Below are 27288 nucleotides of genomic sequence, written 5' to 3' on the forward strand. Positions count from 1 at the left end.
CAAATCCAATAGGTCTGTGTTATGAGGAGGCCAAGCTACTGACTTTGCCAATGCTTGTTCGTAAAAATGTGTGGAACATGTAAAACACAAAAACATTGGAGGAAAATGTAGACATACTTTAAGGTCTTTTAAAACTTTATAATGAATTAAATATTTTCATTCTTTATAGGTGGCTGGCTTTATTTTTCACTACGAAATCTCTGAACCTATTTTTAAACGAAAACGTGTCAGAGTTAAAGTAAAATGTTTGTCAAAGTCTAATTTACTATCCAGAGGGATCAGAACGGAAACATGTGCTAGTTGTTTAGTCCCCAGCAGTAGCCCAGGGAGCAGAGTCACTGGCCTCCAGGGGAAGACAAAGCTTTTTTATTTTTTCAGTCATCCTAAAACCTTCTGCCTCAAATGCTAGTTGAGCGAGTGCAGCACCCACCCCACCCACTCCAGCACCATTAAAGCCTCAGTGTGCCAAGGTCTCTGCATGCATACAATATATGGAAAGCAGAAGATAAAAAAAAAATTAAAAAAAAACACCACAACCTTAAAGTGTTCTCTTTAGTCATACCACCGCAAAAAAACACATACCTGCTGTGCTGTTACATGCACGCTCAGAGGGGTGGGGAGAAACACTGAGCGCACAAGCAGTGCTTTTTTGTGGGTGGGGAGACAGCACACAAAGGAGAGTGACGGAAAACACATGCTCTCTCATGGAGTGATGAATGGAAAAGAAAAAATTACCTCCATGAATGTGAGCTATGGATGGACACAAGTCATCCAATCTAAAGGATGATAAAGAGTCTATGCTCCAGAGGAGAGACATGCACAAGTAGAAAGAAAGCTATTGAATAAGAAATAAGCAAATGAGAGTAACAAGGAAGCCAACCAATGGTAATCATGGACAGGCTTGAATCCAATTAAGTTTTGTGTGGTCCACAGACAGTAGGCAAGATCTATAAGGGAGAATCAGCTAGACTATGCAGTATATTGAATGCCTAGTAGAGTCATTCACTCAACATCAGGTCTTTTCACTATCATTTAAAAGGTAGTCAGTTTCCAGCATGCTTACTTCAAGATGGACTGCAAACTCAAGACGTCACTCAATGCTCTGCAGTGCCAAAGTACTTATGTAAGGAGGTATGCATGCAAGTATGCATTTGAGATATGTACTGAATGCAACATCAGTTGTGTCAGGAAGCATTAATACCAAGCATTGGCAAAACCAATAGGTCTCAGATATGGGTGAGCTTTTGGCTTGGTCAATCGGGTGGGGGTGGTGAATGGTAGGTGGGTGGGGTTGGTGATTGGGGCATTCAGGTGGAGGTGGGAGGGAAACAGGAGGGCAGTTGTGGCAGTACTTCTTTTATCCCAAAGAGAAAGTACATGCATGAGTCTCTGATTTCCAGATAGCTTTTATCAAAGTGCGGAACTTAGTATGAAGTCTCACTCACCCTACTAACCTCAAGCCTTGTACCCTGCAACTCCAGAATCAGCAGCACTCACTGGATGGGACTAAATATGCGCTGTATTACAGCCATCGGTTGTGCTGAGTGGAACCGAGAGCTGCTGGCTCCTGTTCTCAGCACTGCACTGGAAGAGAGTGAGTACACTTCTGCTGAAAGAATCAAGTAGCTGCCACTGTAGGTGCACTGCAAAGCCCGGTCTGCGAATAGGAGGCCTGTGGGCAGTCTAACCCGGAAGATTACACCTTCCATTTTACTTTGGGCTTGAGCCCATTCTTATTTTAGATATGCAGCGCCGGCAAGGAGCGCCCACAGACGGACATGAATGAGCAGGAAGGTGTTTGCTTGTGAGCAGCTGTGGTCAGTGTGGTAGGACTTGGAGACAGTAGGAGGGCAGGGGGAGAAAAAGCCAGCATGTATTGGGTGGGTGGTGGGGAGAAGAAACACACACGCAAGGGTGGGGGAGCGATATGAAGCAGGGACGGGTGTAAAAGTAAGAGATGTGGGCAGGGGGTTGCAGCGAAAACAAGCAACATGTGAGAAATGGCCTGAAATCCCAAGCGCTCATGTGGCGTGCTTGAACACAAAGAAAAATGTAGCTCTAAAACCGGGAGAAGGGTAATAGACGCAAGTACTTGGTCCAATACTACTGGGGAGGCCCAAACACAAGAAGAGGACACGACCCAGGCATGCTGAGACCAATAGGAACGAAGCAATGGTAGAGCGTCCTCACAAAATGGGGGAGTACGGCCCCTTAGAGCTCGGGTCGTTGTGGCCCGAAACCTCACGCACTAGTCGTTTGTCAAGCTTCCGTCCCTACACCTCACGAGGTGTGGGGGCGGAAGTGATTCACTGGGGGTCGCGTCATTTCCGGCCCGGCCCGGCCGCGCATTGGATGGGGGGGCTATTTAAGTGAAGTCCCCCCCCAGGGATACAGGTGAGGTACGGTTCACCTGTGTGGTCCAAAGGAGGTTCAGGACAGGAAGGGATCCGGTCATATTGATTTATGGTTTGATGAGTAATTCTTATTGAAATGGTTTAAAGATATTTGATGTATTGTTTTGTTTTTCAGGTGAAATATTAATTGCGTGTGTTTATAAAATAATGGTCAAATATACAAATAAATTCCTTCCAACAAATAAGTCTTGTCGGTCTGCGTGTGGCAGGTGTTGGGGTGAGGGCTTTCTGGTGGCCTCCGGGTACTAATGAGAGCGACGTTGAAGCGAGCCAATGGTACGCTATGAGCGGGCTGTAACCCCGCTAACTGTAAACAACATCTCAACGAGACAGCGCTTGCGCTGTCCATGTGAGACCTAAACAAGAGGTGCCTCTCCATCTAGATAAGAAAACTTACTACCTTAAAAATCCTCAGAGGCCTAAAAACATTTCAACCCCGCACTTTAAATGAACACGCACAGGGAGAAGGGATTGGGGGAGGGGGAGGCATACATATTTTTAAATCAAACAATATTAATAACAAATTGCCAGTCTTGAGGCTTCATCCAGTTGTGAAGAACGGTGGTTACAATCATCCACTATAATATAATCGTTCTGCGAAGGACAGGTGTATCATCCTTCCAAGCGTGACCACTTTACGCAGCAGAAGCATTAACATACTGAGGGACTACACTAGCTCACTTTATTCAAAGAGCGGCACATATTAACGAAAACCAGGAAGAAAAACACAGCAGCAGTGGGGAGTAAATAAATGGCATGTCAGAGGCAATAATACTAAAGAAAAAAAAATATATACATATATTTTTTTTTTCTTTTTTAAAAAGGCACGCATTATTTACATAGTTCAAAGTAGGCGTGGTTTGGCCTAGTTCCCTTTGACTGCACTTCTCTGAAAGTCCACAACCCCAGGAGCAGAAGATAAAGGGCGTGTGCTCAGTCAGTAATACTTAATTCCTGAAAACAGCGGTCCTTTAAAAAGGAAGCACGCGGTTTTATGAAGCCGGGGAGCTTTAAAAGCGGCGACATGGAATGCTGCTAACGAGCTACCCGGCAACAATTTAGTCGTCACTCATTACTGAGCTCATCGTGGCCTCGTCACCAATAGGAAGCACCCAAAAAAACCTCAAACTCCCCGACGCGGTGTTGATGCGTCTGACAGATTGCACCATGCGCGTTTTGTCCACAATGCAATATCCGGCCAACCAGACATCCCTTGTCCCATCTCAGAAAATTGACGATTATGACCCAGTGAACGAACCTGGCGCTATCACTTCTTGGAAACTAAATCTAAAATTCTAAAAGCTTTCTCAGGATCACCCATCACTCGCCACATCTGAATTAGTGCGATGGCAATGCAGCATATATATTACAGTGTAGGTAAGCCAGTGCGATTTCCATAAAGTTATTTTTTTTTAATTGAATTTGATTATACATTGCTGCATGAGCACATTAAAAGCTATCGTATACAAATATGAAGACACTTTAATATCCAAATCAGGTATTAAAGAAAGTATGAAAATAAACGACTATCACTTAAACTTCATGATATTAAACTACATTGACATTATGGTAATACAGAAATGGAGAGTATTTCTGGTTCCGGTTAAGGTGCAGGTCGTTGGAAGAACTAGTGGTTATCAGATGTTTTAGTGGTGCACGCCCTAGATGGGCCCCTTACTCAAGTGCCCCATAAGGTGTATAGAAATACAAAATTATGTAAAGGCCTTAAAGACATTTCTCATAAAATATAATCATTTCCCAGCCATCCACGCGAAAAGAAGCAAGACAGTAACTGTTCAATCTTTCAATGATTGACGCAAGCAGCCACGACGGAGTAAGAAATATGGTGCCTTTTTATTTGCTATTAATTTTAAACCATTTTGTGTTCGACTTCTGACATCTGAGGAAATCAACCAAACTGCATTGAACAACCAAAGTGACCTCAAACTTCTCCCCATTTATTTTTATATAATACATGTGCGAAAGCTTAAATGACAATGTACTTTGCAGCAAAGATTTTAATAAAATTGAATAAGCACTCAAAATATGCTGTCTTCAAGAAAACCATCCACCCCCTCGTCCTCCATATGCAGCGTGCATGCACGAATACAAAAAAGGGTGCTCTCCTTCAGAAAATAAAAGCTACTTTAAATAACTGCACATCAAAATCTCTTAAATTTTATGGCAGCAACATAAGTCGTTATCCTACACAGACCAGTAAATAAAACAAAATTCATGGCACGTGCAAAAATAAAAAAGTTAGCAACGTCTGCAAGAAGATGGGCTAAACAGACAGCATGCTTTAACACACAGTGTGCATATGCCTACCCCATTGGCAGCGGCCATTTGAACAATCAGCTCAATGGCGGGTCTATTTAAGTACCTCCCATCGCCTCCAACCACCAAGGTCGACCCCTGCCGATCCCGCAGGTCTATGGAGAAGAAAATGCTCTGGATGAAGTTATGCAGGTAGTTGATCTTGGTCTCGAAGTAGTAGGTCTTCTTCCGTAACCCACTGGTCCCCGGTTTCTGGTCATAATACGGCGCCGTCGCCAATGTCAACAAAGGCAGGGGGCTGTCATCCATTGCCCTATAGTGACAGAAGGACGTGGAGTTTTTGAAAAGATAATTGGGGAAATTCAATTAATCCATCTGAAGGCAAAGAATATCTTCCAGTTGGATGTTCCGCGAAGCAGTCCGGGGACCCAAAAATAGCTCCCTGGATCTTGAGCCGAATGTGGTTTCTGTAACTGAAGAAGTTTTCTTGCACTTGCCCAGGAGATCACTGTCACAGGCAGAGCAGATATATATTTGCACGTACGGAATTCCTCTTGCTTGTCTCTCAAAAGGGAACACAAAGATATTTTTCATCGATGTCGATGCTTCCGCGAGGGCACAGTGCTTTGCAGCATTTCCTTGCCGGCTTCAAGTTGGACAACGGGGTATGTTAATTCGGTCCATTTCTTTTTTTAGGGTTGGAGGGGGCTGTCCAGTAGGTCAGATGTCAGAATGAAACGCTGATTTGTTGCCAGGCACATCTCTGTCAACCAATGGGAGGCTTCGACTGTTCTAGTTTGACAGAGAAATTTATTGGCACAGTCGGGGCTCTAGATTTGGCCACCAAGTGCCTCACATTCCGGCATGGGAAGTGAACTGCTTGGGAGGTAAAACCGTATCAGTAACACATTAGCATACTCCGGGATGCCTAGGTCAGACGTCAGTCATGCTGATAGCGGTACTTACGAAAAAGGTCACCTTAATCATCAATTATTCACACTATTTTATGTGTGTGCCTTTACATAATGTTTTGCAATAAAAGACACTTACAACTACATGCTGATTGTCACGTAGTTTATACAAGATTTAGGACATTTTTGCCTCTGGCCTAAAAAAACCAGGAAATCATAGTCTGTGATATTCTGTTTGTGTGGATACTAGTTGCAAGTATATAGTGCCTGGAGGTCTAACAGCAAAACGCTTTAGACCTATACGCGTCCTATTCTTTCACCCCAATCTTCACAAAGCAGGCCTTCTCAGCTTCTCTCCACTTAATATAATAGGAGGGAATGGCACTTGGAAGGCTATAGAGCTACCCCCCTCTCTAGCTTGATACTGCACGGAGAGCTACCCTCTATGCGCCGGCTGTTGCGTCTGGGTATCCATCCAAGCAGGCATTTTAAAGCTAAATGTGGCAGTCAAGAGAGCTCAGCTTTTGGGCATTTAATGGATAGCAAGCCAAGCGACAGCCCTACAATGAGGCGACAACACCAAATCAAGACTATGACTAAATAGGCAGTCAAAGCTCCCATAATAATTCAATGCCATCTGGACTATTTTTCTTTTTATGGACCAGGCTGGCTTCTAACACTACGTGATGTGAGAGAACCATTGCTTTTAATTCATATCTCTTTGCACACACGTGAGAGTGCATCAATAAGACATCTGCGCCTTTTGAGCAGCTGTTACATGGATAGATTTCACTCCTGCATCAATGCAGAACATAGAAGTCTTGCTTGACATGGAAAAAGCATTCACCACAGAAACCACAGGACCAATGTTAACTAACGCACCTAGAAATGCCTCAGCCAAAGACTACGGTAAACAGACCAGGTATTGCTGGATTCGACCAAATAAACTACGGGGAGGCCTCGGCCAGCCTGCAGCACACTCTTGAAGCAGCGATGATGCAACATAACCAGTGAGTCACAAAGCACTCAGCCGGTCACCACAGCACCGTGTGCCCTCACACCACCCAATGGGCACCCATTTTCTGGTGGACAATAATGGTAATGTCCCTAAACGTTGATATCTGGGCATTTACATTAATCACAGGGATTCTTTTTCTTGGGGGGGAGCAGTTTATTTTAACATTCATTGCTTCTTTCAGATTTGTTTAACATTTAGTGGAAGCAAACCTTTTCATAGAGTGCCTACACTCTAGGGCTGGTTGCTTTCGATGTTTAAGGCGATTTTCAACGTAGAACACAAGCCGCTGAGGCTACTAGGGTGACAGGCTACAAATAATCGTAGGCCATACAACAGAACTGAATGTTTTTCCCAGTTCTTAATTTGTAAATAAAAAGGTGCCCAAATCCCTCCTTTTAAGCTTGCGGCTGCTGCAATTAAATGTGCGAACACAGAATACTGAGGCAGCATAATCCTGAAGCCCTCTCGGGCCTCTTCAATCCATATAAAGCCACTCTCTGCCCCTTCAGCTCACTCTTGCAGCTTTCTGCTTTCTCCCATTGTGACTTTTTTTTTTCTCTTCCTCCTTCTTTCCCGTATGTGTCTTTTGGTCGCAGTAAATGCTTGAGGCAGAAAAATAAGCACCGGCCCTAAAAAATAAGAGCCGGTGCCGCCCCCAACCTTCCATGAGACAAAGCAGACTGAAACCTTCCTGCGATAGAGAATATAACAATTCTTAGGCCATATTTATTCATAACCACATAAATACGACATAAAGAACATTATCACATTTTACCGTATTTTTCTTTTTCCATCCTTAATTTCCAAAATGTATTTACAACATACATCTCAAGTAATTTTAATGGGACAAACTCTCGTACATAATTTTGATTCTTTAAAAAGGAGTCATGGTTGACCACCCCCCCTATTCACCTGTGGCATCGACTGGAGACTGTGTTCCCCCCAAACAAGTTACACTTCACAATGCAAGACTCACCTTCCCCCTCAAGATCGAGGGGGCGCGAGCAGCATGAAAACTGTCCCCCATAACAAACCATGCCGGAGCCAACCCTAAGAAAGGGATTCTCCCCGGCACCCGATGGGGGATGGTCCTGAGTAACCGGGCCATACTTTAGTCCCCTGGCGCAGTCTCCATCCCTCCCCAAACTCCCAGGGCCATGTAATGGAGTACCGTGGGGAGAGCTTTGGACATTCGGGGTAGCAGTCATCCGAGCCCCTTTTCTACACCCACAGCACCGACACCCTGGTTTGAGCTAAAAGGCTTCTGATTCCATCTTGAGTTTGCCTGCATTAGTATTCTTGATGCCAAGGTTGTCCACCTGCTTTGTGCCCAAACTTGACTCCTTCCCTCCTAAGGTCTTCCTTGCTATCCATTGGGGATGGGCGGGTGGGAAAGAATTCCTCCAGTCCTCTGGAAGTGTGCACATTGACGATCGTCAGGGGCAGCCAGGGTCAAGAGAACAAGATGACCTTAACGGGACTTGCTGTCCCTTTTAACCCTTGTCTGGCTGCCCCTGCCAACCGCCCTAGGAGCCCCCACCACACCCCCATGCACCAATCAGCTCACCCCGCAGTGGTGAGCCAATTTTCTAAATTTTCAACGGCGCCCACTGTTGGGCTACCGCCTAGGACCGGTCCGATCCGGCCTGCACCTGCCCAGGGGGCGCACTATGCATTGGTGCACACCCACAAGCACAAATTAAGCACAGTTTTTTCCCTGTGTTAAAGTTTAAACCACCTAGCATAAACCATAATCTCAGACCTGAAAATCAATTATGAACTTTTTTTTTTGTTTTTTTTTTTAAGTATTCAATTTTAAGAATTATTCTTAAGGTGATACTAAGGCCTCCTGATGACATTCTTGCCACAGCACAAGGACACGCACTCTTAGGCGGACGATACAGAAGCACTTCCCACATAGGATCAAAATTAAAACATCATTCTTCCAGCCACACACCCTACATGGTATGGTATGCTAATCATGTGCAAGTGCTTCAGCACTCTACATAATGTAGTAGGCGCTATATAAATGCTGCAGTACAATAAAATAAAGAAGGTTGCTCAGCCAAGATTGATGAAGCACAGAAATCAAGGCTACAACGCTCAACGCTGCCCCCAAGGGTCCACTTCGTACATCACACCACAACAACAAAGACATATGTTCTCCAGAGCAATGTAACATTTATTTTGCAGTCTAGAAACGACAGGAGGGAGTCGAGCAATTGTATCCCCATCAGGCACTGTGTTTTATCTGTAAAAAACAAAAATGGACCAGAATAAATACCCGCGAGTCTGGGGGAGAAACTACTTCATGGGGGGAGTTGAAGTTTTTATTCCTCTCTATCATATCATATATCATATCATATCATATCATGCTCCTCTACATTTCTTTTCAGTCGTGAGGGTGGTCACCGATATGCTCCCAGCTTCAATCACATAAAAAAAGTTGTAAAAGTGTGCACTATGTTGCAGCAGTAGCTGTTTCCAGCGGAGGCTTGCTGCATCCCTATCAGATAGGATTGCCAATTGAATTCATGTCACCTTTCACACGATGCTCCACTGACGGGGGAACCATTGCTTTCTACTGCCTTAGTTTCACTGGGTCAACTGAAGCGCACCAGGACAACAACTCCCAGAATTCACTGCGTTCTTAAACTAAAATCCAGGCGCGGAGCACTGTCCTCAGTGACCGCGTGATCTTGTCAACTTTTAATCTGGTAATGATTTACAGCCTGGGTACTGCACACATAAACTGCCTGGGGAAGGCCCCTGAAAAAGGGAGGGGAGGGGGGTAGGGGCAGAACGACAGGTGTAAAAATAAATTAGGGAGGAGGACAAGACACTAGTCTTAACTTTAATCCAGTCGTTGCTCAATTGGACGAATCTCGCTCCAAACAGCTCAATAATTACAGGCACACAAAGTATTTACCCCCACATACAAAATAGGTTGCTTGCATTTCTTACAGTACACCAGCCTTTAATATTTTTTTTACAATGTCAGTCAATTATAAGATACGATAGTATCGCTGCACTATTTTAAATCTACACATAGTAAAGAGGGCCTCAACGTAAACATTCTGGCGCACGAAGTCTCATACATACACCAACAATAACCACCCGGGCCTCTCCGTGCTGCACACCACATGCTCACCCTCCCATTTTTTAAGCAGCACCGATGGTTCAGCCCGGAGCCATCGGCGACTTCTAGCACAATGGAGGAGAAGTGCGGATCGCCATATGCTGCGCATTTGTAACTCAGTACTGCAAACCGTGGGCTGAGGAATGTGCTTACAATACAGAAAGGTCAAAAGGAAAACTCCCGCCAGGTGTCCAGAAAGCTCGCAGGGGAGGTGCTCGCTGTCAGCAACAGAATGGACCACAAAACTGATTTATAGATTAAGTATCCCAAGCATACATAAACCGGATATTGCAGGACACACGGAGTTCTATGGCCATATAGATCGCGTGTGTTTATGAAGTTATGAACATTAGAGGGAAGACAGAGAGAAAGATAGACAAATAGACAGATATGGTCCTGCACTACCACTGAGGGGTTGTAGTGACACAAACCACATGGCTGCAGGCAAGAGTGGTTTAAAATCGTCATCTGAACCCAAAGATGGCAAGATAGGGCCATACTACATGATACTCATCATATGTAACATGATAAAACAGGATTCATTCATTTGAGTAAAGTTTGGAAAGATTTAGAGCATATTTTAAACAGCAGTTTTTTATTCATTGTCTACCTGAGACTGCAGATACATCTGTCAAGGTTTTGAGAAATGTGCAAATAAACACATTATCAACAGCAAAATGCAATGTGCGTTTTATATAAGTGTGCATTTATATATCAAATTGTAAATGCAAAGCAAATTATAAGGAAATTAAAATTGCATTCTAAAGAGTGCTTTTATTTTGTAGTACATTGACTCTACAGGGCAGGTTTAACAATACATATACACAAAAAGAAAATAAAGTGCAATAAGAGAAAATAACTTTTTGCTGGTATGGTCTGACTTTACAATATTTGTTTTCAAGCAGTGGGGATGATTAATTGGTAGATGCCAACATCAAGATGGGCTTGAAAGGATAAGCTTATCAGGAGTGCTAATTAATGGTCTAAGAGCAGCACTGTCACCAAAAATATTTTTTAGGTTTCGCCTGCACAACAATTGTGAACTCTATTGCATTTTTTTAAATAATCCTAAAAGGGACTAAAAAGCCTGCCCATTACCTACCTCTACTTACCAACTGGCTGATCCCACGTCAGTCTATCATTGGCTGGCTCCAACGTGGATCTTGTTTTCTTGCTTCCTATTGGTCAGCAACTCCTCCTGGCCTCTGACTTCCGCCAGCTCTTCAGATTATTCATCCTTGAGTTGGAGACTGAACCAAGTACTGCTTCCGGTGGCCAGTGGTCTTTCATTGGCCAGCAGGTATTTTTTTTTTTTATTTACTTTTAAACGTGCACTGAGTGCATGTGTCTGCAGTCTCTCGCTTGCACCATCCCCCTAACCCCCGTCCTTCCAACCACCTTCTTCCCATTTCTGCTTGCCCACTCCCCACCCAGTTGCTTTCCCCATTCCGCTTCAGGTAAAACTGCAACCGGCAACTATGTGGAAATTATAGCTCTATGATGTTACCGCATTTCAACATGGATGGAATATTCCAACAACCTCAGAAGAAACTTGGTCTCTGGATACAGTAGAGCTGTGTTTACTTTTCTCGTAGGGGGATTGAAAAATATAATTTTTGAAAACTTAGTAATTATTTTCTATGGTCATTTTTCATCACCACTGCTTCCTATCAAAAAGTCTCCTGTAGGTACCAGGATTCCTTAATGGAACACAGCTACATTGTTTGTAAGGTTATTTATGCTGGTGTTTACCGAGCTCTACATATATGCTTTCAACTCCTTCACAGCGCTCTGTTGAGATGGAAATGCATTAAAGATCAAGGATCAAGGCAGAGTCCGGCCGAATGTGAGGTGCAAGCCCACACAACCTCTGACATGCACTTTTACACTACTAAAAGCAATATAAACTAAGAACCGGGTGCAAAGCGCTATGAAGCGTGGGTAAATTACAATTAAAAGGGAATTAATGCAAACAATGCTTTTCAAGGAAACATCATCATAGCGCATGCAGTGACTCAAAAAGCAACAAAATAACCATGTTTTTGATTGAGATGCCGCCCGCTCACATGGTCCACGGCACCCACCACCCTATGCTTGTTGTTTTAAAGTAAGACCCTCACACCCCTCACATGCATACCTTTGTTGCTTGACCATTCCTCCCACCACCTTCCTTTCGTTGCTGCTTGCCCCCTCCCAGCTCAGTTAGTTTCCCCATTCCATTCCTGCCCTCCTCCCCTTCGTCCACTTGCTTCCAGCTAAAATACACCCAGGCCTGGTGACAGTGCTAACAACAGGTCCCCGGGGGTATCTATATAAATTAGAAGTTTCCTTGTCTATAGTATTTGACTAAAACTTCTGACAGATGGCAGGCAAGTTTCATAACGAGCATTGGCAAAACCAATAGTTTTCACCTATGCAAATTTTATTGACTGCCATTTTTCTTACACATTGCAAAGCAGTTGAACTGCTGTGTAACATGGATTAAGGTTACAAGAAAAAAAAAATGTAAAAAAAGAGATACAACACTGACAATGCTGGTCATGTCGTGCTTTTTTAAAATATATTTTAGGCCATGCTGCACAACAGCTCAACTGCTGTGCAACATGTAAAAAACACTTTGACAAAGCTAATACATTTTCCATACGCGAAACCTATTAGCTTATTCAATGCTTGTTTATTTTTATCAGCACTGACAGAAAGGTGGAGATGGTGGGTCATTTATTTACTATTCCCATATCCTCTGCCCCAGCCCTCAAGAGAAAGATCTCATCTCGCCAGCAGGAAATCCCATAATCCTATTACAAGCAAGCAGTTACTCCACTGCACAGATGCACCCACAATGGGACATTATGCAGATAAAGGTGTATCCATCACATTTGGACTTGAGTCAAGTCTTTTTTTTTTATGTATGAAAAGGACTCGACTCAAGTCGTAATGTATCAGATCCCCTGAAGCCACTAAAGAACTTTTATCTGCATAATGAAGCATTGTGAGTGTATCTGTGCTGTGGAGCAACAGCTTGCTTGGTATATATATTTACCTAGAGGCGGTTGCCACTAGGTAGTTAGGGCTGCTTTTCCATCGAAATAATGGTTTTTGGTTTGCTAATAACGTTGGCCCCATTTGACTAATCTTCATTAAAAAAAAAAAAAAAAAAAAAAAAAAAAAAAAAAAAAAACCTTTTAAATAAATACGTTCATCCATCTCTTCTCTTTCCTGCAAAGTTTCCGGGTGATCTGTCATGTGGAGACAAGAAAAAAATTGGGGATGCCAAAAAGCAAAATCCCCATGCATTTTCCGTAGACTTCTTTAGACAAGGCTGCAGCAAAAACTGCTAAATGGAATTACACCAAATTTGGCACAAAGTCAGATCTTGGTGCGTTAATTCTGTTTTTTGCAATTTGATGTAAATCTGTTCAGTAGCTTCTGAGTAATTAATGGACAAATATGACTGTATATCTGGATGGTTGGATCTGCAAAAGTCTCAAGAGACTCTTGCGGGAGCGCCAATTTAAAAACAAAGCGCTCTCATTAGCTCAGGAAGCTCTATTTCCCTTGGTCCATCTCAATCCCGTAGGCGTCAGACACCCACAAGTGCTCTGGCTATCTGCAACATGAGAAAAACATTGCCGGCAGCCATTACAAGACTCGGGGACTTAGTGCTCTGTACTGAAGTTAAAAAAAAATAATAGTATTATAAGGGGCAGGGATATCTTGACCCACTAGGCCCTGGAAAGGGGGGCCATGTTGCCAAAAAATAAATAACAGACAAATGCCACAATTGCACAACTTTTGCAGGATCCGAAAAAGAAAAAAAAAAAAAAAAAAAAGGCATCCGGGCCACATTTATTCACCTTATGCCCAGGGAAGCCCACTCCTGGAAATGTGTTCATAAAGGGGAGGCTGCATGGGTCGACCCCCCCCCCCCCGCTCCCTGAGCCTGCATAAGCCGTGGAGATTCCTCTCCTGGGGCGGATAATAGTTTATGTGGGGTGGGTGGCCACGGAGCCCCCCTCCTCCCAGGCAGCCCCCCCCCTCACTGCGGAACCAGATTCCCCAGGGAGCACACCCCAGAGCCAACATTTAAGAAAATGGGGAGGGTAGCCATGCTGCCCCCTACCCTGAACCTCAGAAGCCCTTAGGAAGCCCACCCCTTGGACTGGCTCAGTAGCTATGTCCCAGGAAGCCTATCCCAAGGACATAGCAGCTTCCCTACCTGCAGCGGCACAGGCAGGGAAACCAGTGTTTGCTCCCACTTTATTTAAAGGGGTGGCCCTGGGATCCCAGATTCTAATAAGTTTCAGGGAGGTGGCCATGCACCCCCTCCCCTTTATTTAAATAGGTAGTCCCAGAGGATGGGGTCCCTAGAGCCGATAATGTCTCAGGAGAGGGGCGTATGGGCCACCTCTTCCCTTTAAAAAAAATAAAAAATAAATAAAATAAAAACACATCCCTTGGGGATGGGGTCATCATGCTCTAAAGGGGCTCAGGGAGGACTCTCAAGGCCCTGGGTGATGCGGTCCCCAGGGCCAGGCTTTGTGGGCAACCCCACACCGTGCACAGTCTGGGGTTGGCTGCATGCAGGGAGTTGGTCGCTAGTCCTGGACACAGGCCACACGCTGCAGTCAACCCCCTCCCCCAAAGTGCACAGCCTTTGTCTGTGCGTGGCAGAGTCTGCATTTATGTATGGTAATTAAATATTGCTTTATGATAACAAAAAAACAAAAAAAAAAAACTAGAAATTCACTGAAAAAAAACAAAGTTTAAGTAACGTTACAATTTGGTGTGATAAAATGATCGATTTAAAAAAAAAAAAAAAAAAAACCTTAGGAATTTACTGCAAAAAAACCCAAAGGGTAATGTAACATTATAGTTAGGTGAATTTTTCAGTGACAACATTAACGTTGTGTACTTTGAAGAAAAAAAAAAAAGTCACAGAAATTCACCAGTCAGAGTTCTCGGGGCTAACTTTAACTTGTGCCCCCACCATGCACTGCTTATGACATCATTCATGACATCAATGACCCATCCTGCACACATTGTTCAATCTGTATACAACTGTTCAGGGAAAACCAAGTTCCTCAAGATACTTAAGCCCTGTTATATTACTAACGTCCTACTCCGACACTCATTACCTGTATCAAACCCCTAATAGCTACTAAACCTACGGTGAGAAATGAAGTGGATATGAGTAGAAAAGTAGGTATTGTTAACAGTGTTTAATTTATGGTGAGAGTTACCACATTGTTGCAGACAGAGAAACTCATGAGAACTACACCACTGAGTATTAATAAGTATCTACTAAGAACAGTGTACACTCTATGCAACAACGTGCCCAAAGACCAACTATTAACTTAAAATAACCAAAGGTCTGAAGGTGATGAAGATCATACTACCTTCAGCCTTCATACTGTGGTGAAAACTTCACAGCTAGCCCATCTTCTGAAGCAAAACAAGCACATCTACACTGGTTAGTAGCTAGTACGCACAGTCTATGTTAAGTAGAAATTGAAACGCTGAGATGATTCTGTGTAATAACTGAATGCTGGTTACAATACTTAGTATGTAGTATATACAATGTTTGCCATGTTGCAAAGTGTTTCTCCAGTATCAAAAAAGTGACTGGAACATGCAGACAACTGCATCCAGAGTTACTCTTCAATACAAAGACTTATAACGTGTTCAATACCTCTACACACCTATGATGCATTTGAAACACGTGTTTTGTAAACACTTACTCCCATTAGCTGGATCCAGGCTGTACAAAATAAGGTACAAAGGTAATATGGTAGTTACCCGCCACTATGTAAAATATAAAACTAACAAGCTCGCTGGATGATGTCCTGAGTGATGTCATGAGTAATGTCATAGAACATGTCATGAGTGATGTCACTTGAGAGGGCATAAACAATGCACGGCAGGGGTGCAATTTATAGTTAGCACTGCTAACTAGAACTGATGAACGTCTTTTTTTTTTAGTTCAAAACATTATTGTTGTCACTGACAAACTTACCCAACTATGTTACTTTAAACATATATATATATATATATATATATATATATATATATATATATATACACACACATGCACACACACACACTCACACATATAGCGATTCAGAGTAAACTATTTATCACCATTGTGGGGAATGGAGAGGGCAAATGACCTATGAGATGTGAAGCCTTGAGTGACTCTCAATCCCCTACCCCCAAAGTCATGACGCTCCTCCCTTCCCTCAACAATGGTGATAAAGTGCATATTACACTGTGCACATATGGTTTATACCAAGGTCTTTTTTCAATCGTGTTTGTTTTAAACAAAAGGTACATAGCCACCTGCATCCTAGTTTTGGTTAAGTTTGTGATGCAATGTAATAAAAACATTTTTTTTTTTTTTTAAATCACGCTTTGAGATTTGGAGAGTTGTTTTCTTGTGCAAACTAATTGTCATGTCATCTCTGAGGCAATAAAAGGGTTTTTTCTCATGTCAGTTTTTCTGTATTGTTGTAATAAACGTGAATTGGCCCTTTTTGCTGTAGTAATAAATGTATGAATGTGCATTTCTGCGTATACTTGAATATATATATATACTCATGGCTATATTCATGTGTATTTATAGATAAATATTTATTGATATCATGTCAAAGACAATGAATGTGGGGAAATAACACTTGTTATTTGGAGAACCGGCACAGATATGTTCAGTTGGGGTGATGATGGATGGATGGGACAAAAGTTAAGCCATTCATTTCCATTCCGCATAAGTGCAGCAACTCAAATCTTGTGTCAGAGTTTCACCTGGCAAAATAAAAGGTTGAGCGTTGCTTTTCAGAAAGAATTGTTAAGATATTAGGTTCAACAGTGGGCTGCGCACACTATAGTTCCTAGGAACAAAGTGGGGCACTTTGTCAGTCTGTACTACGCAGATATTGCATGGGAGTAATTACACAGCAGTAAGTATATCAAGAGTACCTTTACACTGAGTGTTTACACCAGTCGTGCATTTACTTTGCATCACTAAGCATAATTGTATTTTAAATGGATATATAAAAACACACGTTTTTAATGTGTATATGTACCTTAACCACTTCGCTGCCAGGCCTTTTCCCCCTCCTGTGCCAGGCCTTTTTTTGCCTATTTGGGGCAGTTCGCGCTTAGGCCCGCATAACTTTTTGTCCACATAAGCTAACCAAGCCAAATTTGCGTCCTTTTTTTCCAACATCCTAGGGATTCTGGAGGTACCCAGACTTTGTGGGTTCCCCTAAAAGAGGCCAAGAAATTGGCCAAAATACAGGGAAAATTTTGTTTTTTTCAAAAAAATTGGAAAAAGTGGCAGCAGAAGAAGGCTTGTGGTTTTTCCCCTGAAAATGGCATCAACAAAGGGTTTGCGGTGCTAAACTCAGCAGCTTCCCAGCTTTCAGGAACAGGCAGACTTGAATCCGGAAACCCAATTTTTCAACACAATTTTGGCATTTTACTGGGGCATACCCCATTTGTGCAATTTTTTGTGCTTTCAGCCTCCTTCCAGTCAGTGACAGGAATGGTCATGAAACCAATGCTGGATCCCAGAAACCTAAACATTTCTGAAAAGTAGATAAAATTCTGAATTCAGAAAGGGGTCATTTGTGTAGATCCTACAAGGGTTTCCTACAGAAAACAACAGCTGAAAAAGAAAAATATTATAATTGAGGTGAAAAAAACATCAATTTTTCTCTACTTTTTACTCTGTAACTTTTCCCTGCAATGTCAGATTATCGAAAGCAATATACCGTTACGTCTGCTGGACTCCTCTGGTTGCGGGGATATATAGGGTTTGTAGGTTCATCAAGAATCCGAGGAACCCAGAGCCAATAAATGAGCTGCACCCTGCAGTGCGTTTTCATTCTATACCGGGTATACAGTAATTCATTTGCTGAAATATAAGGAGTAAAAAATAGCTATCAAGAAAACCTTTGCATTTCCAAAAAGGGCACAAGATAAGGTGTTGAGGAGCAGTGGTTATTTGCACATCTCTGAATTCCGGGGTGACCATAGTAGCACGTGAATTACATGGAATTTCTCAAATAGATGTCTTTTTTACACACACCCCTATATTTGGAAGGAATAAATGTAGAGAAAGACAAGGGGCAATAACACTTGTTTTGCTATTCTATGTTCCCCCAAGTCTCCCGATAAAAATGATACCTCACTTGTTTGGGTAGGCCTAGCGCCCGCGACAGGATATGCCCCAAAACACAACGTGGACACATCACAGAAAACAGAGCTGTTTTTAGCAAAGTGACTACCTGTAGATTTTGGCCTCTAGCTCAGCCGCCACCTAGGGAAACCTACCAAACCTGTGCATTTCTGAAAACTAGAGACCTAGGGGAATCCAAGGAGGGGTGACTTGTGTGGCTCGGACCAGGTTCTGTTACCCAGAATCCTTCGCAAACCTCAAAATTTGGCTAAAAAAACACATGTTCCTCACATTTCTGTGGCAGAAAGTTCTGGAATCTGAGAGGAGCGACAAATTTCCTTCCACCCAGCGTTCCCCCACGTCTCCCGATAAAAATGATACCTCACTTGTGTGGGTAGGCCTAGCGCCCGCGACAGGATATGCCCCAACACACAACCTGGACACATCACAGAAAACAGAGCTGTTTTTAGCAAAGTGACTACCTGTAGATTTTGGCCTGTAGCTCAGCCGCCACCTAGGGAAACCTACCAAACCTGTGCATTTCTGAAAACTAGAGACCTAGGGGAATCCAAGGAGGGGTGACTTGTGTGGCTCGGACCAGGTTCGGTTACCCAGAATCCTTTGCAAACCTCAAAATTTGGCTAAAAAAACACATGTTCCTCACATTTCTGTGGCAGAAAGTTCTGGAATCTGAGAGGAGCCACAAATTTCCTTCCACCCAGCGTTCCCCCACGTCTCCCGATAAAAATGATACCTCACTTGTGTGGGTAGGCCTAGCGCCCGCGACAGGATATGCCCCAAAACACAACGTGGACATATCACAGAAAACAGAGCTGTTTTTAGCAAAGTGACTACCTGTAGATTTTGGCCTCTAGCTCAGCCGCCACCTAGGGAAACCTACCAAACCTGTGCATTTCTGAAAACTAGAGACCTAGGGGAATCCAAGGAGGGGTGACTTGCGGGGCTCGGACCAGGTTCTGTTACCCAGAATCCTTTGCAAACCTCAAAATGTGGCTAAAAAAACACATGTCCCTCACATTTCTGTGGCAGAAAGTTCTGGAATCTGAGAGGAGCTACAAATTTCCTTCCACCCAGCGTTCCCCCAAGTCTCCCGATAAAAATGATACCTCACTTGCGTGGGTAGGCCTAGCGCCGGCGACAGGAAACACCCCAAAGCGCAACGTGGACACATCCTAAATTTTGTAAAAAAACAGAGGTGTTTTTTGCGAAGTGCCTACCTGTAGATTTTGGCCTCTAGCTCAGCCGGCACCTAGGGAAACCTACCAAACCTGTGCATTTCTGAAAACTAGAGACCTAGGGGAATCCAAGGAGGGGTGACTTGCGGGGCTCGGACCAGGTTCTGTTACCCAGAATCCTTTGCAAACCTCAAAATTTGGCTAAAAATACACATGTTACTCACATTTCTGTGGCAGAAAGTTCTGGAATCTGAGAGGAGCCACAAATTTCCTTCTACCCAGCGTTCCCCCAAGTCTCCCGATAAAAATGATACATCACTTGTGTGGGTAGGACTAGCGCCCACGAAAGGAAAGGGCCCAAAACACAACGTGGACACATCACATTTTTTTATAAAAAGCAGTGCCTACCTGTGGATTTTGGCCTATAGCTCAGCCGACACCTGAGGAAACCTAGCAAACCAGTGCATTTTTGAAAACTAGAAACCCAGGGGAATCCAAGATGGGGTGACTTGCGGGGCTCTGACCAGGTTATGTTACCCAGAATCCTTTGCAAACATCAAAATTTGGCCCAAAAAACACCTTTTCCTCTCATTTCGGTGACAGAAAGTTCTGGAATCTGAGAGGAGCCACAAATTTCCTTCCACCCAGCGTTCCCCTAAGTCTCTCGATAAAAATGGTACATCACTTCTGTGGGTAGGCCTAGCGCCCACAAAAGGAAATGGCCCAAAACACAACGTGGACACAACATATTTTTTCACAGAAAACAGAGGTGTTTTTTGCAAGGTGCCTACCTGTGGTGTTTGGCCTGTAGCTCAGCCGGCCCCAGGGGGGGGGGGGGGGGGGGGGGGGGCAGAAATGCCCTAAAATAAATTTGCCCCCCCAACCCCCACCCTTCCCTGCCGGGAGCGACCCTTGCCTACGGGGTCGCTCCCCCTGCGTGACATTGGCACCAAAAAACAAATCCCCGGTGCCTAGTGGTTTCTGCCCCCTTGGGGGCAGGTTGACCTAAACTCAGCCAATCTGCCCCCAAGGGGGGCAGAAATGGCCTAAATACAATTTGTCCCCCAGGGGAGCGACTTTTGCCTGATGGGTCGCTCCCCATCTCTAAAAAAAAAAAAACAAAGAAAAAAAAAGAAAAATTCCCCTGGCGCCTAGAGGTTTCTGCCCCCCCCCCCCCCGGGGGCAGAACGGCCTAATAATAGGCCGATCTGCCCCCCGGGGGGGGCAGAAATGGCCTAAAATAAATTTGCCCCCCAACACCCCCCCCCCCCCCGGGAGCGACCCTTGCCTACTGGGTCGCCCCTGCGTGACATTGGCGCCAAAAAACAAATCCCCGGTGCCTAGTGGTTTCTGCCCCCTTGGGGGCAGATTGACCTAAAATTGGCCAATCTGCCCCCAGGGGGTCAGAAATGGTCTAAATACAATTTGCCCCCCCAGGGGAGCGACCCTTGCCTGATGGGTCGATCCCCATCTCTAAAAAAAGAAACAACAACAAAAAAAAACACAAAAAAAAAATTGCCCTGGCGCCTAGAGTGTTCTGCCCCCCCCCGGGGGGCAGTTCGGCCTAATAATAGGCCGATCTGTCCCCCGGGGGGGCAGAAATGGCCTAAAATAAATTTGCCCCCCCAACCCCCACCCCCCCCCCGGGAGCGACCCTTGCCTACGGGGTCGCTCCCCCTGCGTGACATTGGCGCCAAAAAACAAATCCCCGGTGCCTAGTGGTTTCTGCCCCCTTGGGGGCAGATTGACCTAAAATTGGCCAATCTGCCCACAGGGGGGCAGAAATGGTCTAAATACAATTTGCCCCCCAGGGGAGCGACCCTTGCCTGATGGGTCGCTCCCCATCTCTAAAAAAAAGAAAGAACAAAAAAAAAAAACAAAAAAAAAATTTGCTCTGGCGCCTAGAGGTTTCTTCCCCCCCTGGGGGCAGATCGGCCTAATAATAGGCCGATCTGCCCCCAGGGGGGGCAGAAATGGCCTAAAATAAATTGCCCTCCCCCCCAGGGAGCGACCCTTGCCTAAGGGGTCGCTCCCTTTGCGTGAAATTCACGCAAAGAAAAAACTCCCTGGTGTCTAGTGGTTTCTACCCCCCTTGGGGGCAGATTGGCCTCATCAAAATAGGCCAATCTGCCCCCAAGGGAGGCAGAAATGGCCAAAATATAATTTTCCCCCAAGGGGAGCGACCCTTGCCTAAGGGGTCGCTCCCCACCCAAAAAAAAAAAAAAATGAAACAAAAAAAAAAAAATGGTCCCTGGTGCCTAGAGGTTTCTGCCCCCCCCTGGGGGCAGATCGGCCTAATAGTAGGCCGATCTGCCCCCAGGGGGGGCAGAAAAGGCCTTCCCAAAAATATGCCCCCCCTGGGAGCGACCCTTGCCCAAGGGGTCGCTCCCTTTGGTCAATTTCAATGAAAAAAAAAAAAAATCCCTGGTGTCTAGTGGGGTTTCAAAAGCCGGATTGCAAGCAATCCGGCTTTTGAAACCCTCGGAGGGACTTCAAAGGGAAGGAAATACTTTTCCTTCCCTTTGAAGCACCTCCGGGCCTCCCAAGTGATTGAAAAAGAAATGCTTTTGCATTTCTTTTTCAATCGCGCTGGAAGCAGAGCTTCCAGCGCGACTAGGGAGGCCCCTGTGACAAATCAGCGCGCGCTCGCGCGCTGACGTCACAGGGGGGGGGGGGGGGGGGGGGGGGGGGGGGGTGGGGGGGTGTCGGGGGTGGAAGGGGAAGGGATTCCCCGGTCAGCCCTGACCTAGGGGGGGTGGGGGGGCGGCCCTCGGGAGGAGCGCTAGCGCTTCTCCCGAGGGAAGCATTCAGGACGTAATGGTTACGTCCATGGCGCCACACGGGCGCTGCCATGGACGTAACCATTACGTCCGTGGCGGGGAAGGGGTTAAAACAAAAAAAAGGTAAACGTTCATTTTTTTTTTTTTTTTTAAACAAATAATTGTAAAAAGTAATATACCAAACTTGAATCCTGTAAATAAAAATTAAGACTAAAAACAGAATGGTAGTTTCAATAATAATTCTGATACTATTCATAATGACAGCAATGCAATTTTACATTTGATTGATAGGTAATATTGCTGAACCTAAAATCCTAATAACCCCCCAAAAACATCCATGATTCACCCAAAGAAATTTACACTCAAACACTCCTTAAAAAGAAAAACTCCCCCTCAACTCATTTCACCCCTAAACCCTAAAATCCCATTATCCTGAAACTCTAACCATCCCTACAACCTAAAAAACAATTTCTGAATCCAAAACACCCTTAAGATCCCATACCCAAATTCTCCCCAAAAATCCCAACACTACCCCTCCTCAACCCAATTGCATCACTAACCTCTAAAAAGCTGAATATTTGTCCATATTTACAAATATGATCTATGCCAAATATTTAAACTTTATTTTTTATAGGTTCCATGCCTATATTTAATCCAATCTACTTTTAAATAGTCAATAACCTAATTTTTCAAAACTTATAAATAAATTGCAATTACATTTAAATGTGATAATTAAACTTGGAAATACAATTGAGACTACTTTAACAATTGAAACACTTATCCTTAAATATCTATATCAATACCAATAAATATATTATGTATTTGTAATGTACTGAAACTTACTTGCAATTTAAAGACTCCCTATGGAACTCCTGCAGTGTAATGACCCCTCATGCAAGGCCTTCACAGTAATGGTTGAAAACCATTTCATTTAGTTTAAATAATGCTCAGAGTCTGCCTAACTAATGGTCTGAGGGGTACTATCCCAGTAGGAACCACATTCGAAAAGAAGCTGCTGCCCAGGGTTGGTTCCTGCCTTAGGGCATTGGGGTGTTGACTCTGATATCCCCCCACCCCCCCATTAAGTGAATATATTCACAGACAGTGACAGTAAGTACACACTTATAAGAGCTGAAATCCAATTAGCGCAACCGCAAGTCTGCCTTCAGCCGCAGGTGCAATGAGCGCTCTAATGGGGATGGGGCTTCAAATGTGATAGACATACATGGGTAGCAGTGCAGGGTGCTTAGGCCACAAAGTGTGCATGTTGGGTTGGATGGCTGCCTTTCTCTGGCCAGCCCAACATGAGCACTAGAGGCTTCTCTCTACTGCACATTAGTGAGTGGGGGTTGCTGAAAGTCGCAGACTCCTAGTCTCCCAATGATTGGTGAGCTTCCCCGCACGAGTCAATCCTGGCCCTGCTCTCATACTGTGTAACAGCAAGGTAGCAGCATCTGGATTGGCTGTGTGACACGGTTGCTCGTGCAAAGTTTGTGCACATGGCACCAAGGGGGTGAGAGGCTCCGCCCACAGAGCATAGCCAATCACTGTAATGGCTTATTGTCAAGCCATGCACTGATTGGCCATTATCGCCATTGCTGTGCTGTTTGGCCATCCTGTCTCTCCCCCTCTTGGTGAGCTGGAGTCAGACCACACCTGTGACATGCACCTCATGCTGCTGTGGCCAGTGGACTGGCCTTTTATGGTGATCAGTCAGTCATCATGAAGATCAGTGTACTGTGTAATGGAGACGAAAGCATTGCAGATTTATTATGAATGTATTTGAGCATCCGTGTGTGAAGCTGTGAATATGTTTGAGTATGCGTGATAGTGAGATAATATATTTACGTGGTGTTTCACTCCTGGCTATCCCCCGACACACCTTGTGCTCACAGTATACTTGCCTCTCCTTGTGAGTCCAGCATATTTACAGTGGCAGCTTTGGGCTCAAAGGCCATCTCAGTAGACAGGAAGTGTGCATGTCTTGTCACCCAACACTGTGTGGTCCATGGGCATGGAAAGTATGTGCTTCTGGGCACGTGCATATCTGCTACGAAATATAGATGCAATGCATGTATATACGTAGGACATGCCTGCTTATGTACATTTGCTTTTGCAAATCGGTTTATGCCACGACATTTCAGCAATTATTCGTGTACATGCACCAGTCTGATTTCAACGGAGACAGAATGAGAATGGGCGTCTAATTGTGTCAATCTCAATTATTAAATAAGTGCGCACACTTAACTTATATTTTGTTAATAGTGTTCAACGAACACGTGGTGAGGTCTGCAAAGGGTATGTAGAAAGTTCCTCACAAAGTGTGGTTTCGGACATCAGTTACGGCATCATTGTTTTTTTTCCTTCGGTTATTCTCCAATCTGGGTTGATATTTGTACTGTTTTTTTTGCACAGGTGAATCTAATTCAAGGTGTTAAGAGTTTGCATTTTGGATTGTCATACATCATGATCTTCTGCCACCTTCCCCTATTAACATGTCAAAGTGAATGCCCAGTTACCTTAAGATGCCTTTCACTCTAGTGCAGTGCCAGCTGCATATATCATTGCATGTCAAAGTTTGAGGCCATCTATGAAAATCTCATGCAGGATGGGCTTCTTACTAAGTCACGTCCCCTATGCCTCATCACCCCCAAGTGTTCTATACTCTTTAATCCAACACCAATTCGGAGCAAGCCTTTAGTCTGGTTTCTTCAAGCTCATGGGGGCGTGGGTGGCCACAGTATGAAAATCAATTATAACGTGTGTAAGAGAGTTGCGGCAGGATAAGGAGGTGAACCCTAAAAGTAAAAGGCCCGCTTGGGACATGAAATATCTTTACTGATGTATAACTAAACTTTCACAGTTGCCTCATTAACCTTGCTTTCTCAAATTTGCTTGAAAATGCACCATTTGCCCGCACGTTTTTCAAAATTTTCCCTGAACTCCCCACTTGTAGTGGTTGGATTTGCTCACTAGGTCACGCACCCTGAACTTTCACGCCCCACCACTTTCAAATGTCATCAGCTGCCACTGCTGTTGCCCTTAGGCTTCCATGAACTGGAATACTATGGCTGTGCCTGCCATTAGTAGTAGGTTTGTAAATAGCCGCTTGGGGGGTTGGAAATCAGCCTTTCTATGAGATACGAATCTGAGAAAGGGTGGACAGGACAACCAAAGGAGTCAGATGTTTATCAAACAAACAAATAACAGGAAGATAAGACTGCCTAGGACAAAGTCATTTAGTCTCCTTGATCAATTTTTCATAGGGGACGTTTGCGGCTCCTCAAGTTGGCGTACAGACATGGAATAGGGACTGCTATACAAGTGATATTCACTTGCTCAATCCTACTTCCTTCAATTGCGTAGACATGCTTTTTAGGTCGAGCATTCAAGACCTCTTGTATATACTTTAGTATATACACTTCTATACTTCTTTGTGGGGTCTCTGCTTTTTCACTGGTTTGTTTCAGTGTCCTTAAAAAATCCTTGCTTGCTAGTGGTCAATCCTTGCTCTTTGTCCCACCTTTTCCACAGTTGTACACTCCCCTGGAGCATGGTCCTAGTACTTGTACCCTTCCATTTATGCCTATATAGCATGTGCTTAGGGATTACTTCTTTCTTAGACTAATAGCATTTGACCAGAGCGCTGGATGTTTCAGTGGCTCCAGTCTGTTTCTGTTAACAGGGCTCTAGTCTATTACTTATTTTCAACTGCAGTCATGTGTGACTTTGTTTATGCCATTACTTACTGTCCCTCTGCTCATTTTCTGTTCTTGCATTGCAAATGTTTGTTCCTTTTGTCGGTCTCTGCAAGCTCAGGGGTCGCTTTGAACCGGCCGCTTATGTCAAATGTTATACTTTTTATTTTCAGTTTGTATGGCAAGAAAACACTTATAGCTCTAACTCGAGCGAACTCGAGACCCATTGCAGTTCAAATACTTGTTAGATTTACAATCAATGGAATCCATGCAGACCTATTGATTTCTATACCTAAAAGTGGCTTTGGCACTTCCTTCTTAAGTAATTTGCTTCTTTTTCCTTTGCACCCTCAGCCATTGGCTTGCAACATAGTCAATCATATCTTAGAGGAGCTCACACGATTATTTTGGGTCACCGTTTTTCAATTGGCTATCTGTGCATTCCAAAGGAGCAGAAAGGGCATACTTAATTTTAGCGTCTGCAGGTCACTCGTTGGCACTTGCAGATGAACGCTGACAAAACTACCTGAAAAAATAGGTATTACACAAAATATGTTAGCCTTTTTTGTTGAAGCATTGATTTTAGATGATTTTCTGTAGTTTCTTCATAGCACACAAGCAAGCATTGGCAAGACCAATAGCTTGTAGGACAAACCTGCTGGCTTTGCCAAAACGTATTTAATTTTCAAGCTCTCCCTTATTTGTTTTTTGGTTAATCATCCGTGCATACCACTAGAAGGCTGTAATGTCAGACTGCACATAAAAATGTTAACCCTACATAACAGACAAGATAATATAAGGGATGAGTTATCTCTATATGATCTCTCCTGAAAGAATCCTTCATGACCGACAAGAAGGGTGTGAGGATCGTGCTGTTGTTCATTACCAACTAAGGAAGATGCTGATCTACAGTAAACCAGTGTCTTCCACATTCTGAATAGTGGGACTACATTGTAGACGACAAGATCAGGATTGTCTGAGGCTTTTAAAACAAATAAGTCTGCAAAAGACTTAGTCCAAGGAGAATGAGCACAAACCCACATTTAGACACGACTCCTGGATAAAACCTCACTAGTTTATTCAAAATTATGGTATTTGTAGAAAGCAAGAAATAATTAAAAAATAGAAATTATCTCAATCAAGACAGTCCTCTTGCAGAACATGACTGACTAATGTTAAGTCAGCCTATGAAGAATGCCCAAAGTACGAATCAAGGGTAAAACAAATTGACAGACTAGCACAGAGTCTGCATCCATAAAAATAAGCAAAAATACTTTCTATGAAGTTTCAGGGTGCAGAGGCCATGCTTTTTGTAGTAGGACTACTACATGACAGGGTTTAACTAGCAATGTGGCAAACACAAACCAATCAATATCCTTTTAAGTAAGATACTTCTAGAAACACCTACTTCCTATTGGATCTAATTGGTTAGGCTAAGCATAACTAATTAAGGAAATACATTTTCATTAAACACAGCAATACAATTGTTTGTTCAGCTAAACTAATGACACACACAGATCATTGTTTGTATATGTAGGAAAGTTACAGAGTAAAGGAATATCCTGAGCATTGCTTCCTCCAACTGAACGCACATTTTACATTAGACACCACAGTATGGGCCTTCTTTTTCAATGGGTTTTCTGATATGGAAAAACATGCAAGCATACAGAGAGAGGTAG

General features: G+C 43.8%; 1 protein-coding gene across 2 annotated transcripts in view; it reads right to left on the reverse strand.

Annotated features, from left to right (window-relative positions):
* Positions 1 to 27288, reverse strand: part of PGM1 (phosphoglucomutase 1) — a 206461-nt gene that overhangs the window by 116647 nt on the left and 62526 nt on the right. The window contains exon 1 of one of the 2 annotated variants that reach the window (XM_069232520.1): positions 4743 to 5072. The exons of the other annotated variant lie outside the window; for it this stretch is intronic. Within the exon in view, the coding sequence (XP_069088621.1) occupies positions 4743 to 5000 (258 nt within the window). The 5' untranslated portion in view covers positions 5001 to 5072. Of the gene's footprint in view, positions 1 to 4742; positions 5073 to 27288 lie in introns of those variants that run through there. 2 annotated transcript variants of the gene reach the window in all.

Source organism: Pleurodeles waltl, chromosome 4_2 (assembly GCF_031143425.1).
Source record: "Pleurodeles waltl isolate 20211129_DDA chromosome 4_2, aPleWal1.hap1.20221129, whole genome shotgun sequence".
NCBI lineage: Eukaryota > Metazoa > Chordata > Amphibia > Caudata > Salamandridae > Pleurodeles > Pleurodeles waltl.